At 47.5% G+C, this 18500-nt stretch overlaps 1 protein-coding gene across 3 annotated transcripts in view; it reads left to right on the plus strand.

Annotated features, from left to right (window-relative positions):
- Nucleotides 1–18500, plus strand: part of PLXNA4 (plexin A4) — a 421812-nt gene that overhangs the window by 387058 nt on the left and 16254 nt on the right. For all 3 annotated transcript variants that reach the window (XM_010410007.4, XM_039570440.1, XM_010410006.4), the window contains exons 25-29: nt 3027–3186; nt 9612–9715; nt 12124–12223; nt 13962–14152; nt 16666–16835. In XM_010410007.4, the coding sequence (XP_010408309.2) occupies nt 3027–3186; nt 9612–9715; nt 12124–12223; nt 13962–14152; nt 16666–16835 (725 nt within the window). The remainder of the gene's footprint in view (nt 1–3026; nt 3187–9611; nt 9716–12123; nt 12224–13961; nt 14153–16665; nt 16836–18500) is intronic.

Here is an 18500-nt window from a genome sequence, read left to right on the forward strand (position 1 = left end):
ATGGATCAGCACCAGTGACTGTGTAGGGGATCAACATCACAAAACTTCCCTCAGAGTGACCAATCCTGTAGGACTACAACCCAGGCCATCATGGGGTCTCTTCCCCACCAGCTGACATCAAAGACTGTGTTGAAGTCTCTGAGCAGCACTGCAGGAGCAGTGGGATTTGTTCTCTGGCTTGTTTGTTATGAGTACAGAGAAAAGTTTCATGCTCCACATGAGAACAGCTTGGAAAACTCCAATGGAAAGATGGTGTAAAGCCTGGGGAATATATGCCAACGCCACAGTGCTCTGGGAATGGGATTGGCTTCCATAACTGGTGTTTGAATTCCCTAAAATGTTGGAGGGAGACCCTTGGCAGTCGTTGTAATGAACACACAGGAGTTTAGGATTTTTCAGCAGTGACCAACTGCCCCATCTGTGCTTGAAACACAAGAATAGCCCTTTGAAAAATTGCCTTCCCTGCTCCATCTTCTTCCAGCTGAGCTGGAAAAGAGGAAAGGATTGCTGTAGTCAGGGTGTGAATGAACGTGGTTCACTCAGGCAGAGTTTTCCTGACACCTTCTAAAGCTGGCACTCTGTGAAATTCAAGGATAACCAAGAGCCAATCACCATTGTCACCTTCCAGCCGGATGGTGAGTTCTGGTGTGGGGGACACTGGTCAGCACCTGCAGGAGATGTTGGGTCTTCTGCACCAGGTGTTGGCCTGGCAGGGCAGGTCAGATCATTTTAGAGAACACCAAGTGCCTTCTGTGCGGGACTGAGCCAAAATCCAGCTGTTTGTCCCGGAGATTTATCACACCACACAGCTTGCCCTGACTGGCACCAGCTCATTTTAGCTGAGCTCAGACCACTGAGAGAGTAACCTGAAGAGTAACTTGGTCCCCAGAACCAGGTGTGCCCCCAAAGAGCTGTCCCAGGCTGCCATCATTGCTCCATTTCCCTACAGCTGTGGAATAGAATAGTTTAAGCTGGTAAACATCTTTAAGATCATTGAGTCCAACCATAAACTAAACACCAGTACGGGCTCTCAGCAATCAGGTGGGATTTTCTGGATGTACTCAAGGAGTTTGCAGAGGAAGAGGTTTCTGTGGGCTGGGAATGGGCATAACCCAGGAGGACTGCAGAGGGCAACACCAACTGATGACCTTCAACACTGGATTCATTTCAACAGTGCCTTTTATGTACAATTCTGTGATCCTTCAAGATGAAAGATGCCCCAGAACTGTAAATCTGTGCCATTATTACTATCTGAATTGATGCTTTTTCAATACTTCTGGAAGTGACATATAAATAATAGCATTATGAGCTAATCAATATCTCCTGTTTACATCTCCCCTTTCATCCAGCAAGATCACAGAGCTCTTTGTAAACAGTATCTTCACAAGTTCCTCTTAGTTGAGCATAACATCACCAAAAGGAGCCTGGTGAGGGAGTGTGTAATTAGACTGATAGGATTTCACCCCGTTTTTGAGTTCCCACTGCATTTTAGGAGGTCAAGATGGAAGGTGGTGGAGAGTCCAGCACCTCTTGCATGCTACAGAAGGGAATTTTGGTCAAGTTAAAATTTGTCTAAGGCACCAAAACCAACATATCTGCACTTGTAAAAGTGCCACAGGAACATTTAATGAGCATGTACAGCCTGGAGCATCAGTGAACACCGCTTTCAAGTGCAAAGGTGTGCTAAGTTTATAAAACTTTATAGACCTCACACTTCTGCAACCAGAAATGGTCAACAGAGACACAGCCAAGGGTTAGCAGGGACATTGCTGTTAAATACTCTGTGTTTAGGTATCCCTCCTCACCACATGCTTTGCATTTACTCTTGGACAGAGTGGAGAAAATTAAATTTTCCTTCTGAGAAAAGAGAGGCCTCTCCATCTGGGCAGATTTTCTTCTGTATGTGAAAGCAAAAGTTGATGTTGGTTTGTGTTTCACTTTTTAAGAAGCCCTGCATTTCAGATTAATAACATTCCTTTGAGAAGGTTCTGCTCAGTTCCATGGTGTGCAGATGGACAAACTTAAGGCTTTTCATTGGAATTATCAAAACCAGGTAGCAATGCAAGGAGGCCACTCCTGAACTAGGTCACCTTGACATCTCAATGAGCATTTTTTACTGAAAGCACCAGGACCTCAGCTGGTGTTCATGGGTTTTCTGTTATTAAAAAGAAATTCTTCCCTGTGAGGGTGGTGAGGGCCTGGCACAGATTGTCCAGAAAAGCTGTGGCTGCCCCATCCCTGGGAGTGTCCAAGGCCAGGCTGGATGGGGCTTGGAGCAGCCTGGGAGTGATGCCATGATGACTTTTGCCTTTTCTTTATACCCCTGTTATACCTTTTTACAACTTCTGTATTCTTAGTTCTTTTTGCCTACATGCTTGGACTTGTTTGTTCAGCCAGGAGACGAAACATCTTAGAAGCTTTGTAGGTAGGGATCAGTGTGCCCCAGACCCCAAGGTCCTCTCCAGAACACATTCTGTAAACTAAGATAGAACCATCCAGGGGAAGGCTCCGTGGGGAGGGGGGCTCACTCGAGCCTCTCATTGGGGAATCTTTGATAGAAATGCTAATTAGTAACACCTATAATGATATACCCAATCTCTTGGGGTGGGCATTTTTTGCGGGGTGCATTTCGATGCATATGACCTGGACGTGTGCACCTAAGGATCCTTAAAATAAATACCAAGGTAAAATCCCTTTTCCCCTTCTAACCGTGTTTGACTCTTGATTTTAAGACCAGGAAAAGGCATCAGGATAGTGGAAGGTGTCCCTGCCCATGGCAGGGGTGGAATGAGGTGACCTTTGAGGCCCCTTCCAACCCAAATCCTTCTGTGACTCCATGATTAAGCAAAATGAAGATACCCCCATGTGAAACCACATCTCTGTGCCCTCTTGAGGGAGGGAATACTCTTGGCACCCATTTTTCCCACTCTTGCACCCTACATCCCTCTTGTAGGATGCAAACACTACAAGAGGGACAGCCAGAGGCTTCCTGTGCCGCTGCGAAATGTGTGGTGCCTCTCTCTCAGGTGCTGAGCTGTGTGAACCCCGACAACGTGAACAGCCCCGAGATCCCAGTGAAGATCCTGAACTGCGACACCATCACACAGGTCAAGGAGAAGATCCTCGATGCCATCTTCAAGAACGTGCCCTGCTCCCACCGGCCCAAAGCTGCTGACATGGACCTGGGTAGGAGATTGCTCCCAGCCAGGGGGGAAAAGGGCAGGGGGGAGATGGCCAAACTCCATCCAGACACTTTGCTGGGGCAGGGCCACCTAAAAACAGAGACTAGAAAAGAATAAGGGAATAAAGGTAGGTATTTATTGAAGGGCCTCCCCGGGGAGCCAAGAGGCTACACCCAAGCTGGACCCTGGGTCACGAGTTCTTCACTCTTTTATAAGTTTGGTCCATTTGTATATCAGGATCAATTCTCCAATTACAAAGTTGATGATGTAACTACCCCAAGATTTCCCTCCCCTTCAGAGGTCTTAGTTTACATATTTTGGGGCCTGGAACAATCTAGGTGTCCTTGGAGAGCAAACCTAAAGTGGCTTTTTATGTCTAACCAGCATGAGAGAACAGCAGCTAACAGGCCACAAGAAACTTCAGAGTAACACACTAGGCAGTACAGGATTTGAAAACTATAGAAGTTAAAACCTGCAAGGCCGAGGAGGGACAGTGACAGGGCAGAGGGGACATTATGTTGATGTTTATGCTCCTGGTTTAGGAAACCTCTGGCCCTGAGGACTTAAAAAGACCAGTACCCTGCTTTTCTGCCCACGGAATTCATCTTGGACAAGGTTCTGGAAAAAGCACGAGTAGGACTATTCTTTTTCTCTTGCCAAAGACCCCTGGAAAAAGGATACCTGGAGTGAGGATGCTGGGAGGAGAGGGTGTCTGAATTTGGGGTCCACAGGCAGGTGTGGTACCACTACTAAGAAAAAATGTAGAAAAATCTACTCAGGGCATTGCTGAGGTGTCTGATGGAGGGCTGGGGACTCCCCTGTGGCTGAATCTGCCAGAATTTGCTCTCAGTGACCTTCAGTGAAAGAGACTGGGCTGGAAAATGATGGAGTCTATAAAACCAGCTAAGCTGTAGAGGAACCAAAAGGAGAAGGAGCGGACCGAGGCCAAGAAACAATTCACAGCAATAATGAAGGCAGGAATGAGAGGTCAGGGATTAAAGTTAAGTGTCTGAGTGCGTGTATGTGTAGGGGAGGGAGGAGTTCCTGACAGAAACTGCTCATGAGAAGCAGTTAGAATAATGAAACAAGCTGCCAAAACCAGCAGCAGTAAAGAACAGATCATGTACATCATCCAGAAAAGACCCACGATGGCTCTGGAGCTGCTGTGAGTCGGCAGGGGAGTGGTGAGAGGTGGGGTGAGCATGAGGAAGGCAGGGCAGGGTGCCAAGGCACAGCAGAGCAGAGAAGTGGGGTTCACAGCCACATCTCCTGACCTCACAGCCCAGTTCCTTCAGATCTCAGACTGGGCGCAACTGGGAAGTGTTCATTCTGCTGAGAAGATGAAGAAGGTGCCCATAATGAGATGCAGGAATTTTACCTGCATATTGTAAATACAGGGATAAATTGGATTCTACTGTAGTTCTGAGAACGAGAAGTTTGTGTGTGCAGGGTCCCAGCTGGAGCCTGACAGTTCTGCATCCAGAATTGCTGCTGTTCTAAGAAATACTGACCTCTTCCAGACCAGACTGGACAGGGCTGGAAGCAACCTGGTCTGGTGGAAGGTGTCCATGGCAAGGGGTTGGAACTTTAAGATCCCTTCCCATCCAACCCATTCTGTGATTCTATGACCTCCTGAGTGCTGCTGAGGACCAGAAAGTTCCAGAAAGTTGGTATGAACATGTGCACGCCTCAGAGGACAGGCTTGACCACAGTGACAACAGACTGGCTAATGAGCAGCTCTGGCCAGGAGCACTGATGATGCAGTTGGGGGGAAAAACAATTAAAATACAAATACAAACCCCTTATCCAGCAGAAGAGTCTCACCAACAGCAATGCAGATAACACGGTGGGAGGAGCGGGGCTGGCATGGCTGAAGCAGGAAGAGGATCCACACACCCAGCCACAGCTCCATCCCAAGCTTTTCCACAAGGAAAAGATGCTCGTTGGCACCTGGCATCCTTCAGAGGCACTGAGGGCAGCAAGGGAGAGCAGAAAGCACTGCTGGCCCTCAGGAATCATCACTGAGCTCTCAGGATCAGCCTGCCCTGGGCTGGGTGCTCAGGGCTGCAGAGGGGCTGGAGCAGAGCAGGGCAGAGCAGATGGCTGCAACCTGGCCTTGAAACCCGTGGCTTTCAAACAGCAGCATCATTTCCTGCTCCCATCACCATTTTCTGGGCTTTCTGTCCACACTCAGGCCAGATTGGGCACATGGCAGAAAGGAAACAAGCTAATGAGCTGTTTTGAGCTGTTAAATGCAGGGTAGCTGCAGGCAGAGGGACTTGTGTGTGTCGCAGATGTCACAATGTTTGGCAGTTGCCCAGGCAACTCCTGGAGGGGGTTGTCAGCTAAAAGCCCTTATTTTGAACACCCTGAGGTTACATTTTAGTCCAAACCCCCAAATTGCAGCCCTGTAAGTAAAGACTTCTTTCCACGGTGGCGATTTTTGTTATTACCATTTTTAAAAGATCTCTCCACACATGAAACACCCCATCTTTGGGAAAGCATAAAGGTGTGAGGATCACAAAACAGGAATTTGGCTTCATGCTGAGGCATTTGCTCTTCCCTGGGTTTCAGATGATTTTTGAAAGGTGGTGCTGAGGTGGTGGGAGCTGCTGGCTTGGCTTGCACTCAAGTGATGCTGTCTCAGGTTCACTGTGGGCCGTGTCAGGTGAGATTTCACCACCTCACCAGCCCTGCAGTGCTGGAAACATTTAAACTGGGTCTAACTTTAGTACATATAGGGTAAGACAGTTTGCATGTGTGTCTCCTGAAGATAGGCTGGGAGAGCTGGGGGTGCCCAGCCTGGACAAGACTCCAGAGAATCTTTAGAGCACCTTCCAGCGCTTGAAGGGGCTCTAAGAGAGCTGGAGAGGGACTTTGGACAAGGGCCTGGAATACCAGGACAAAGGAAAATGGCTTTAAAGGGAAAGAGGGGAGTTTTAGATTAAATTTTAAGACGAAATTATTTACTCAGAGGATGATGAGGCCCTGGCACAGGGTGCCCAGAGAAGCTCTGGCTGCCCCTGGATCCCTGGAAGTGTCCAAGGCCAGGTTGGATGGGGCTTGGAGCAGCCTGGGATAGTGGGAGGTGTCCCTGCCCATGGTAGGGGTGGGACTGGCTGATCTTTAAGATCCCTTCCCACCCAAAGAATTTTGTTATTCTGTGCTTCACTCCATACAAATATTTCCCAGGCATCTTTCAGCTCCATGTTCTGAGATGAACTTTTATTCCCAGCACAGGTGACCCTCTCTCCACCCCAGAAACAGAGCTGAGTTTCTCCTCTCTTCCTAGATCTGGATCAGAGGGAAGGCACGAGGGAGGTGTAACATTTTCTATAGGATTTGAGGTGCAGGGTGACATCTCCCCACCTTCCATCTCCCCATAGAGTCACTGCCTAGCCAGGCATTGCTGCAGCTCAAAAAAGCACTTCTTTGTCAAAGGCCCCTGGAATTTCCTTTTTCCCAGTTAAGTTGAACAGAAAGGTTGTTTCTTAAAAAAAAGGAGGAAAAAAAAAAAGGCAAAGAAGAAGTAATTCCTGCGTGCAATAAAAAGATACACTATCTGCTGAATGAAATATAAAGGTTTCACAGCAGCTGTCTCCTGAGTTTGCATTTACCACTGCTCCTGATTGGAAGGCTTGATAAAGTTAATGGGATTTTTACCTCACTCCCCCTCTCCTCCCTCTCTCTGGAAGGTGGAAGTGTAACAAATTGGATTGGAGTGTGTCTGTCCTTTGTGCCGGCTCAGAGGAGTGCTCAGATCTGAGCAGAGAGGGGACAGGGTGCTGCCAGCGAGGACAAAGCTGACAAGGTTCACTTAGTGCTGTGAAGATGGATGGCAGGGTCACCTTTTCCCTTCCCATTCCCTTTGCATTTCCCTGCAGATCCTTCTGTGACCCCCTGAGCTCACGGAGAAGGGGAGCAGTGAGACCAGGAAGAGTTGGGGACAACTGAGGGTCCTTTCTGTGTCAGAGCTCAGGTGCACAGTGAAGTATCAGAGGTGAAGTGATTTGTGTTTGGGCAGGGAAATCAGGCTGCAAAACTGAAAATGGAAACTCTAAGCCTGCCCTGAAGGTTTTCCTCCTTGTCTTGTGCAGTCAGACTGGCCCTGACTCTTCCTCACACAGCTCCTCGCTGCAGGAAGGCCAAGGGAAAGGGCTCAGGAATGCCCTATGTCTCTGCAGGAGCACAAAAGGCTTGAGGGCACATCTCAGGATGTCCCTGGAGCAGAGGGAAATCTGCTCTGAGCACCTTGTCCAGCCCTTGAATACAAATAAAGCCAGAACAAGAGAAGCTGTGCTCACCCTCAAACCAGAGCCCAGTGTGACACCAAGAACCCGTGCATCCCTCCCAAAACATGAGTGTGTGTCTCTCCAAAGATGAGCCAGCAGAGGAAAGAACCACAGGAACATGCAGAGCCACGAAGGGGACAGGTCAGAGTGACACTCTCCCCAAGAGACCACGAGGAAGGCAACAAGAGCCGTTCTGTGACAGCAGAATTGCCTTTGGCATTGAGTGGGGCACTTTCTAAGAGCACCATTTCCCATCCCAGCCCAAACTTCAGCATTGTTTGCTATTCTAAGCAGTTTCTGGGACCAGTTAGATCCCAGGAATCTGGTCCAGGTGGGAATGAGCAGAGAGCATCATCCTCAGACTCCACAAGGGTGATGTAGGTGAGGATCTGAGGAGCTGGAGTAGATGAAGGGCAGTTCAGGATCAGTGCTCAGCCAACACAACCTTTGCTCACCCTGAGTATCTCCAGCCAAAGCAACACCCAGCAATAAACACAGCTGCTGACCTCTTCCTGCTAATTTAAATGAATAATAAAGGCAAGTGCAGCTTTCCCATTGCATTTTAATTATGTGATAAGAAAAGTGCTGAAACCAAAAGAAATTTGCAACGGTCCTTGCATTTTTATATCAGGAAAAACAAGCACGGGTGGCAGGTGATGTCTCCATATCCAAGAGTTCATTTTAATTAACTCCTGCAAATGAATGGACTTTTTGCTGTGGTTCTGGCTAAGCTGTGTTTGGTTGGGTCACCGTGACTGAAACGTGACAACCAAGAGGAGAGCTTTGAATGCTCCAGGTTGCCTGTGATGAAGGCACAGCTTTCCCTGACAGAACATTTCTCTCCCTTTGGCCATGGTTATGTTTCCCTTGCTTTAGGCAAGTCTGTGAGTCCTCTGCGAGGAAAGCTGGGTCAATCCTTCTCAAGACTCCATGATCTTAGAAGTCTTTTTCACCATTAATGATTTTATGGAGTGTTCTTCAAGATTTGAGCAAAAAATGGTATCCTGAGAAGGGAGGGGCTGCTCCAGTGCTGCACGAATTCATCACTCAGGGTTGAGGCTGGAGAAGTGGCAGAAGCAGGAGCCCTTCTGCCCACAGGCAGGTGCTGAAGGCTTGTAAAAACTACATCCTCCGCGGAGCCCAGGTTGGATCTGTCCCTGGCTTTTCCTCCCATTGTGCCTCTGCTATTGTTGCCTAATAACAAAAGGGAAAAACTCTTGCAACAGTGTTAAAATACTAAAATAAAAAGCAGACTTTATCTGGAAGCTTCCAGGTGTTCCAGTGGTCATGGTTACACTCGGTTTTGTATTTCTACAATTTTTATAAGTTTAGCAAATTATCATATCTAACAGACATTGGCCAATTAGAAGAGCGGTTGGTTAAGTAATTTTTCCCTGGTTACTGCCCCGTTGGAGTTGGTCCAGGGCTTCTTTGCCCCATTTCTTGTTGTGTCTTCTCAGATTCTGGATGGAAAACAAAATGTTCTTCTTGTAGGTCCTCTGCTTGAAAATAAAACTGAAGAGTATTTCAGGAATGTGTTAGAAGCTTAGCTTATCATCCTAAAATCTAAAAGGAAGGGTAGGAAAAATCCTAGGAGCTATGTAACTATGGAACTACAGAGCTACAAACATATGAAAAATATATAAAAAGCAAAAATCTGTAGGCATCACTATGCCTGTACCTAAGGGCTTCCTGCTCTGCATCAGTGGATTTGAGATGCAAGAAGCATTTTGGGAGCACCAAGGTGCATGAGCTGAGCCCAGCACAGGCTCTGTGCCAAACCAGACACTGCTGTGCCCAGGGGAGCCCTCTCTGGGCTGGGTCCTGGCAGGGACACGGATCTCAGGCAGCGCTGAAAGCTCTGTCTGTGCTGCCAAAGGAGAGAGGACCAGGATTTCTCTCCCTGGAACAAGGGACATTTGCTCCTGTCCCATGGTGATGGCAAGGACAGTCTGGTCTTGGAAACAGCCATGTTGGAGCATGAGCAGAACTGTGAGTAAATTAAAAGTTAAGCACTGTGAGTAATCAGGGTGTAGAGGTGATGAGTGATGTGCCCACACACGTGTCCGTGTGGATTCTGGGCACAGGGATTGCCAGGACCGTGTCCCTGTCTCATTTGTCCCCGTTTTCCTTGCAGAGTGGCGGCAGGCGAGCGGGGCGAGGATGATCCTTCAGGATGAGGACATCACCACCAAGATAGAGAATGACTGGAAGAGACTCAACACGCTGGCACACTACCAGGTGACTGTGGGAGAGGGTGGGTAGGTGTTAGATCTTCTTTCTGACAAAATAGAAAGGAAAATATTATTCTCTTGCCCAGGGAAGTGGTAGAATCAGCACTCCTGGATGTGTTCAAAAAACTTGTGGATGTGGCAGCTGGGGACATGGGTTAGTGGTGGCCTTGGCTGTGCTGGGTGAACAGTTGGGCTTGATACTCTTAAAGGTCATTTCCAACCTTAATAATTCCGTGATTTTATCATTCTAAGATGCAGACGTAAAGAATGGTTGAGTGGGCAATAACTGGGCAGAACCCCCATGTTGAGCACATCCCTGCTGTCCCACTGTCCTTGTGCAAATTATCCTGAACAAGGCTAGAGATGAAGCCAAGGGCAGAAAAAAAATCTTCTTTGTCTCTCAAAAGACATCTCTGGTGAGTGAAGGTGGTGAAGAGGAGATGAGGACGACATGAGCTAACATTTCTCATGTAGACAGACAAACCCAAGGCCTTCCGTGTCCCTTTTTCCAGTGTATCCGTGGTTTTTTAATGCAAGCAGAGCTCAGAAGGATGGAAGAGAGAAAAATGGAAAGAGGGAGGCTTGGTGACTGGAAAAAGGAGGTGGAAAACAGCATGGCTGGAGACCATGGCGTAGTGGAGTTGTCATTGCAAGGAACCCCTACTTTCAGGGTTTCAGGGGACCTGCTCTGCTTCCCTTCATCTCTGCATGACCTGGAAATCCATAAGAGAAGGTTAAAAATGTCTGAAAATATCTTACAGAAGCAGTAGATTTAAAGAAAAAAATGGAGTTTTGGTCAAAAGCTTGTCCCTTGGAAAAAAAAATAAAACAACAAAAAAAAGACCTCATTAAGTTTAATCCGACGCTGACGATTTTGTCATTTTCTCCATCACACCTCAGCAATCTCTGTTTCATAACAAGATTATTTTCTCTTGTCACTTAAGGGCTGAGCTGAGGAGGCAGCAAGCAATAATTTGAAAAGGAAACAAAACTTTTTACTTTAGATCGACTGAAGCATTGCTGGCTGATTTTGATGATTATTTTTTCCACACAGAGCAAGGACGTTTCCTGCTTTATTTCACCAACAAACCAGGCATAATTTCCTTCCCTCTCTGTGCTTTTTCCATGGTTTTTTTTGCTTCAGGCAACGAGCTCCCAGCTGTATGATGAGCTGGGCCAGGTCCTCAGGAAACATAATTTTCCTGGCTGTCCTGAAGGCTGACATGGAGCATGCTGGGACAGACACTGAGATTCCCTTTGCCTCAGTTTCCCCATCTGTGGTGTGCGGCTAAAACTACAAAGAGCCAATAATTGCCTTCCATGATAGCCAAGGGGCTATTTAATTAGCCTTTGCAGTGCTTTGAAGATGAAAAACACCATGCAAGTGCTAATTATTATTATTATTATTATTATTATTATTATTATACAGACAAGAGTTAGGTGTCATTAGCAGCGGGTTTTTTTACTCATCTCCTTTTTATGATGTCTTATTTATCACAGATGTTCCTGATATGGCTCTTTTGAGCCACTGGCTTGTTAACATTTCTGATACGGGACCCACATGATTTGCCTTGCTGCAGAAATGGGAGGTCTGGCTCCTTTAAAAAAGCCCTGTGGTCCCTCAAAACACTGTCCCATGACATCCTGGACATCAGCCACTCCAAACCTGCTGCTTTTCCACATCTGAGACCCTCTGACACCACAAAGAGAAAGAAGTTGTGGCAGTCCCTTCAGTCCAGCAGTGCATTTGTCAGATGGAAGGGTGAGAGGCTGACAGGATCAAAGTGGAAAATGTCAACAGGAATTTTTGAACCAGGCACCCAGATATCCCTTGCACTCCAGGAGGAAGGAATGGAACATTTCACATTGGTTTTATTATCCTAATGGTCTAGCCAAGCCTATCTGAAGTAGCTCAGATGATCTTATTATTCTCATGCTCCTGCTCTGCCTAAGAGCTTCCCTGGGATGAACCTATTGTCAAATTTACTGAGGTTAATGCAAAAACCATCTCTGAAAGTGTTTAAAAGGCCTCTGGATGTGGCCCTTGGGGACCTGGTTTAGTGGTGAACACAGTGGTGCTGAGTTAATGGTTGAACTTGATGATCTTAAAGGCCTTTTCCAACCTAAACCACTCCGTGACTCACATTGTCGTCACTGGGCTTTGAATCAGGGCCTGAATGGAGCAGAATCTGTTTGTCACCAGTTGTCTCTTTGTCCAAGTGCAGGATTCTGGCTGTGTAACAGCAGACTTTGTCCCTTTTTTATTAGGGACTAGACCAACTCACTGAAGAAAGAAATTGAGGGCAAACTGTGCCCTGCCTACAGTGACACTGATTTGCAGCTCCTGCTGCCCTGGGCATGGTCCTCAGCCACTTTTCAGGGGTTTATTGACCAAGTCCCTTTTTTTTTCTGCAGGTTCCAGATGGATCTGTGGTGGCTTTGGTCTCCAAGCAAGTCACTGCCTACAATGCAGTCAACAACTCCACGGTGTCCCGGACGTCAGCCAGCAAGTATGGTAAGGGTTTGTGTACTGGGATGGACTGGGAGAGCACTGGGAAGAGATCCCAAGTGTCAGAGTGGTCACAAGACTCTGAGCACCAGCAGGGAAATTGATGGGCAGATGATTAGTTGATGAAATGAGGCAGGGGGAGAGGATTTATCTATCTAAAAACTCTGGCATTTTGTTCAAGCTGTTGATCCAAGTGGTTGGATTGCTCTTGGGAAGATCTCCTCCCTCATTAATGAAAGGAGGAGTCTGTAAAATTAACTGCCTCCCTCTCAGGTCACTAAATGTCACTCTTAGAGTTTGACGTCTTTACCAGCAGATCTCGAGGCAGTGGATTGCTGTTCCCACCGTCCCCATGAGACAGCTGAGAGTGGCACAGCTGAGAAAGGGACACCAGGTGGAAACTTCTCTGCAGAGCCAAACAGGGACCTCCTGAGTGTCACCCACCCCCTCCCACAGCTTCCTCCCCTGCAGTAGAGTTGCATCCAGGCCGTGTCTCACTAAGGTGATGCGGGACAGCAAAACAAAACATCCCTAATGTACAACCAGAGTGCTGCAACCCCCCCTCCAACCTGAATGCTGCTGTCATATCACTTAATTAATATTTTTAGTTTATGAAAGCATCTCCAATCCTTCTTACTCCCTTTATCTTAAGGGAAAGTGCAGTTACTCAATGTCCAGAGGTGCCCCCTTCCACTTTCTCCAAGGACATAAATGATCCATGACGCCTTATTAATATTCATCCTCTTTGCCATGTTGTTGCAATTACTGAAAGACACAGTGACCTTTAGAAAGGAAGACTTGAGGGGGGTTAATTTCTGTTGGATTTCTTTAATTCTTTTGCCATTTGATTTTTCAGGAGGAGGGAATGGGGAAGGAGGCAGGGGGAGGAGAAGATGTGGTGGGTCAAAAAGTGATTGTTAATTGCAATTAAGAAAACAGCATCCAGAGAGAAAAAGGATATTCCATCTGATAATTAATATGTAGAGATTGGTAATGCATTAATGAGGCTGATTCAGATCTTGCTACAGAAAGGTGCAACACTTCTGATAATTATGGTTGGAAAAGGCAACATTGCTGGAAGGTCAGGGAGAGGGGAATGCCTTGTGCTATCACTCAGAACCAAAGAGAGGCAAAATTTGGAGGCTAAGAGTATTCTTGGAGAGGAAATTTTTGGGGGTCCACCTGGGGTTCTGGCTTTTTTCTGTCAAAACAAGATTTTGGAGCAGGGAGTGAGGAGGATGGCTGGGCAGGAGTTGTTTGTTTGCTTTGATGCCAAGGGAGGGAGGGGAGGCAGCTCCTTCTAAATCTGGGGATGAGGAGCTAAATAAGAGATCTCATATAGAGACATCAATATTTTTATGTCAAGCAGCATGTCAAGGGCATAGATAAAAAATATGGGGAAAAGCAGTCACATAAGGAACTGGTTACCATAAGGAGCTGGGGCTATCCCCTGAACCAGTCCTGGGAAGTGTCTGACGCTGACAGTACCACTTGCCAGGGAATATGATAAGAGATAAAGCCTGGGGACAACTAGAAATCAGTGTTTGAACCTCATTTAATTTAATAGTGTAGACACTGACATCACACCTGCCTTGGTGCCATCGTTTGCCTTTGCTGAGCCAATCACTCACAAAAAACGCTTTGAAAAATGCATTTGGTGGCACGCCACCAGCATGTTTCCTGAAAATCCCAGCCCCAAGAGCTACTGAGACACATGGAGACCCCTGGATCTCTGTCTCTGCAGAAAACATGATCCGCTACACGGGCAGCCCCGACAGCCTCCGCTCGCGCACCCCCATGATCACCCCCGACCTGGAGAGCGGCGTCAAGATGTGGCACCTGGTCAAGAATCATGAGCATGGGGACCAAAAAGAGGGTGACCGAGGCTCCAAGATGGTTTCTGAGATCTACCTGACAAGGTTACTGGCCACCAAGGTACGTGGTGGGGGCGGGGGACAGGGGAAGAATGGTTTGGTTTGAGGCTGTGGTGGAATTTCTTGCTGGCAAGGAATGAGAGGCCACTCCAAGGGTGCCAAAGGTGGGTAAAGAGAGATGAGCAGAGGGAAAATGGAGCAAGAGGAAAGCTCCACACATGTAGGGAGGGAGCTTGAGCTTTGACAGCAGAGTAAAAAAAGGGACACTGGAAAAGCAACAAGGAGTAACAATCCAGGGCCATGAGATTGGTGGCAAAAGCATGGTGGGAGGTCCTGGAGTTGTCGATTATACTGGTTTGTAATTTGTACCAAAGCTTTGTACCAAAGCTGAGCAAGTGAAGAGCCAGGGCAAGTGCTCAGAGCAGGTTCCAAGGACGTGTCAGGCCTCACAGTGTGAAATGGGCTCCCATACCAAAAAATCCTGAGTTTTGTGGTACAAATCCTCCTCCGCCTTTCCCCTGGGCCGATAAAGACTGTTGTGCTGATGACTTGGAGGGGGTTACATTGACCTTACAGTGAGGTATGAAAACTCAGGGTCTCCAGAGAGAAAATACAGATTAAATCAAGTGGGGACAGAGCAGGGACATCCTGACCTGAGTCTCCAGACACATCTGGAGTTTGCTAAAACTCCAGACACATCTGGAGTTTTGACCACTACCATTTTTTGTCAGGGTGTGAATAGGCAGAAAATAATTCCCTATGTTTGTGCAAATGCTGTCAGATTTTGCCCATCAGACACATTTCCATCACTCGTTTAAGTCCTACTTTCCAGATCTACCTGCACATTTTTTCCTCAACTCATTTTGCCTCTGATGTCTGGCTCTCCCCGCAGCCTCACCCTGGCTGTCTGAGCTGCAGAGGGATTTGGAGGTAAAGTGGCTTTGTCTTTAGCCCCTGGTCCATGCCCCATTCCCTGGCATCAGGAGGCTTTTATGGATCACACTACATGAAAAGGAAATGTTGCTCCCTGGGGCTCAGGCCCCAGCTGGTGTAGACCAGCAAGCATTAGACTGGTGCTGATTTATGTTGTCTGGGGATACAGCCCCTACCCCACCACTGAACTGCTTTTGCTTTCTGTTCTGGGTCACAAACTCAACACTTGGGTTGGGTTTTTTGTTGGTTTGTTGTTGGGTTTTTTTTGGTTTGGTTTGGGTTGGTTTTGTTTTCTTTGTTTTGTTTTTTATGGAGATGGCAGAAAAGCAGCTGCAAAACCTGTACAGTTAAGAAAAAGCAGGAAGGTTGGGGTTTTATTGTTTCCTCTCTTGGGCCAAACAATTTTCTTTTCTCATTGTGACCATTATAGGGAGGGAAAGAGAGAGAGCAGTCACTGGTAATACAATCCCCAGGAATACTTCGTTAAATTGACTATGATTTTTATTCTGGTAAATCCCTGACCTCTGATACGTAAGAGCCTCTTGTCTAAAAGCCGCAGAGGTTTTCTTGGCATTTGTGAGGGTGAGCATGTAGAGAATTAATTCCCTCCGGGAACTGAACCTGGGGGCAGCTCTTCCATGTCAGACCAAGAGGATTTCCCCTCCGGAGCCCTTTCTGAGTCAGACGTGTGCTGCAGGGTTTTGCTCACCCTGCAGGAGTTAACAAAAGCAAAAGGTGCCTCTGTTTGTTTCCCGAAGAATAAATCAAGTGGTGAATCAGCCAGAGACACCAGCTTTCTAATTAAGTGTTTGTTAGCTCTAGGTAAACCTGAGCCACTCTGGTGGAACCTGAGGCTTTGTTTCTAGAAAGGAGACATTTCTTCCCTAGGTCTTCTGAGAAAGGGCAGAGTTTTATCTTTCAGGAAAGGAAATTTTTCATTTCAGGGAATGTTTGTTGGAGATTCAACTGACTTTTGGTTATTTTAGCAGCTGTACGGTTTGTTCACACCAGAACCTGTGAAGCTCTGGTGACAGAAAAAACGTGCCTGGTTCCATTCCAAACCCAGCCTAGAACTCCTTAGCTGTCCCCTTCTCCCAGCCTCAGATATTCCAGCTCCTCTCCTTCCTGCTAAAAGTCAACTGTCCTCGCAAGGGTGACTCTCCAAGCCCTGGATCTGGGATTGTCCTGCCAGTGGGGAGTAAAAACCCTGGTCACACGTTAACCAGCTGCCTCTCTCTAGGTTCTCTTGTCCTATTTGTGTCCACAACACCTTCTGCTGTGCTCTACAGCAGAACTTTTCTTCCTGCTGGCTTCTCTTCCCAGCTTAAAAGATGGCCCTGGGTGAAAGCCAGCATAGAAAACAGCTGGGTTTTGTCTCATGGATGCACCAAAGCATTGAGGATGGGATGCAGAGAGGAATCTGTGTGGAAATGAGGTGTAAAGGTTCTTGTGATGATACACACCTGTATTGAAATTCCCAGGTCATGTGACACTTAACCAATCTTAGAAGGCCCCCACTTTTCAATCACACCTGGCTCTGATCCACAGACATGCCCTGTTTTCAGTGGGCTACCAAAATTCAACGTCCTCTCCCCACTCGTTACCTCATGCTCTTCTTTCCTTCCTTCCTTCTCCCACCAGGGCACCCTCCAGAAATTCGTGGATGACCTGTTTGAGACCATCTTCAGCACTGCTCACCGTGGCAGTGCTCTCCCCCTAGCCATCAAGTACATGTTTGATTTCCTGGATGAGCAGGCAGACAAGCACAACATCCATGACCCCCACGTGCGGCACACCTGGAAGAGCAACTGGTGAGTGAGTGAGACAGCCCAGTACAGTCCAGCACCAAATACTAGGCTGGAAGGAGAGCAGAGGGACGTGGGGGAGCTGAGGACCCTTGTATGGGATTTGAAGCACCAGGCTCAGTCTTCCCAAGCCAATGGGGAAGCCAGAAAATCCCAAAATCTAAAGTATTTTGCCAGGGATGGAGCACTTTTGCTAAACAGGTCCCAGTTTGCCCTGTATTACGTAGAAATGGATAGATTTTTGAGGGATTTGATGAGGAAAAATGAAGTTTTTAATTGCTGCAGTTCCCAGGATCACATAGGAATATCTAGGGAGGCATGGGAGAGGATTCGACACCACTGGCTTCATCTACACTGGGTGTTTGAATTCCCAGCTCCATTTGTTTGCCCACACAGAGGTATCTCATGCCAGCTGAGAATCTTAAGGTATTCAAGACATCCTCAGAGGATGTGGAGCACCCACAGGAGACTTGTACCCTCCTGGGTGGCAGCTGGAGGCCAGGAGAGCATCTCCAATGGTATGAAGTATTTAAAGGGTCTGGAGCTGTATGTGAGTCTCCTTTGGAGTGAGTGACTAAGAGTGACATCAGTGGCAAAGTGTGACATCAGTGACAGAGTGTGACATCAGCCCCCTGCTCCAGCTGCCAGCTCCTCCTCATACCTGCAACAGGACAGCTGGAAAAGCCAGGATCAGTGGAGAAAAACCTCCTCTCTGCTGAGTCTTCCCCCTGGAAAGAGCTCCCTGGGGAATGGCTCCCTCCCCTTCTCCTGTGCAAACACAGGGACTATAAATGAACAGCAGGGGAGAGCCATGGGGCTCCCAGCTCATGCATTTTTTCCTTTTCCCAGCCATGCTGATGGAAGATCGTCACAGCGCCGGTGACATAAAAAAAGAAACCCCATGCACCAAAGAGGCTTTCAACTAATGAAACATTAGCATATTATTAACATTATCTTCGGCACTAATCTAAGGCTGATTGCAGCCACTCAGCCTAAATGAGCAGGAGGTTTATCTAAGGGGGGAGGGGGGAAGGCAGAGTGTGTGTGTTTGTGGGAAAAGGGGCAGTGTGAAGAAATCTGTTCAATCAGATCAAATTAACTCAAAGTCACATCACAGGGCTTCATTATTCCCAGCCAGGGACATCGTCCCCCGTCCCCTCCCTACACCCAGACACACCCAGGCACACAAACACACACTCTGCTCCTCCTCACCGTGGCTGTGTCTGTCATCCAAACACCTGCACAAGGACTTCTGCAAGGTTCACTCATCCACCTCATCCCCCAAGTGATGATTCTCCATTCCCAGCCTAAAATCCTGCAACTCCATCATGTCTCATTGCCATTTTTTACTTATTCTTCCCTGAAGCCCTGGCACAGGTTGTTCAGAGAAGCTGTGGCTGCCCCATCCTTGGACTGTTCAAGTCCAGTGTGGATGAGGCTTGGAGCAACCTGGAATAGTGGCAGGCGTCCCTACACCAAGGGTGTTGGAACTGGATGATCCTTAAGGTCTCTTCCCACCCAAACCACTCTATAATTCTGTGTTTTCCAACATCTCCCATTTCTCCTGAACTTGGCTGACAGGATTCCCTCTGTGGGGCTTTCCTTACATTTGTTCTGTGATTTTGGCTCAGGAGAACAGACAGAGGTTTAGGAAAACACGGTGTCAACCCT

Source organism: Corvus cornix, chromosome 1A, assembly GCF_000738735.6.
Source record: "Corvus cornix cornix isolate S_Up_H32 chromosome 1A, ASM73873v5, whole genome shotgun sequence".
NCBI classification, from domain to species: domain Eukaryota; kingdom Metazoa; phylum Chordata; class Aves; order Passeriformes; family Corvidae; genus Corvus; species Corvus cornix.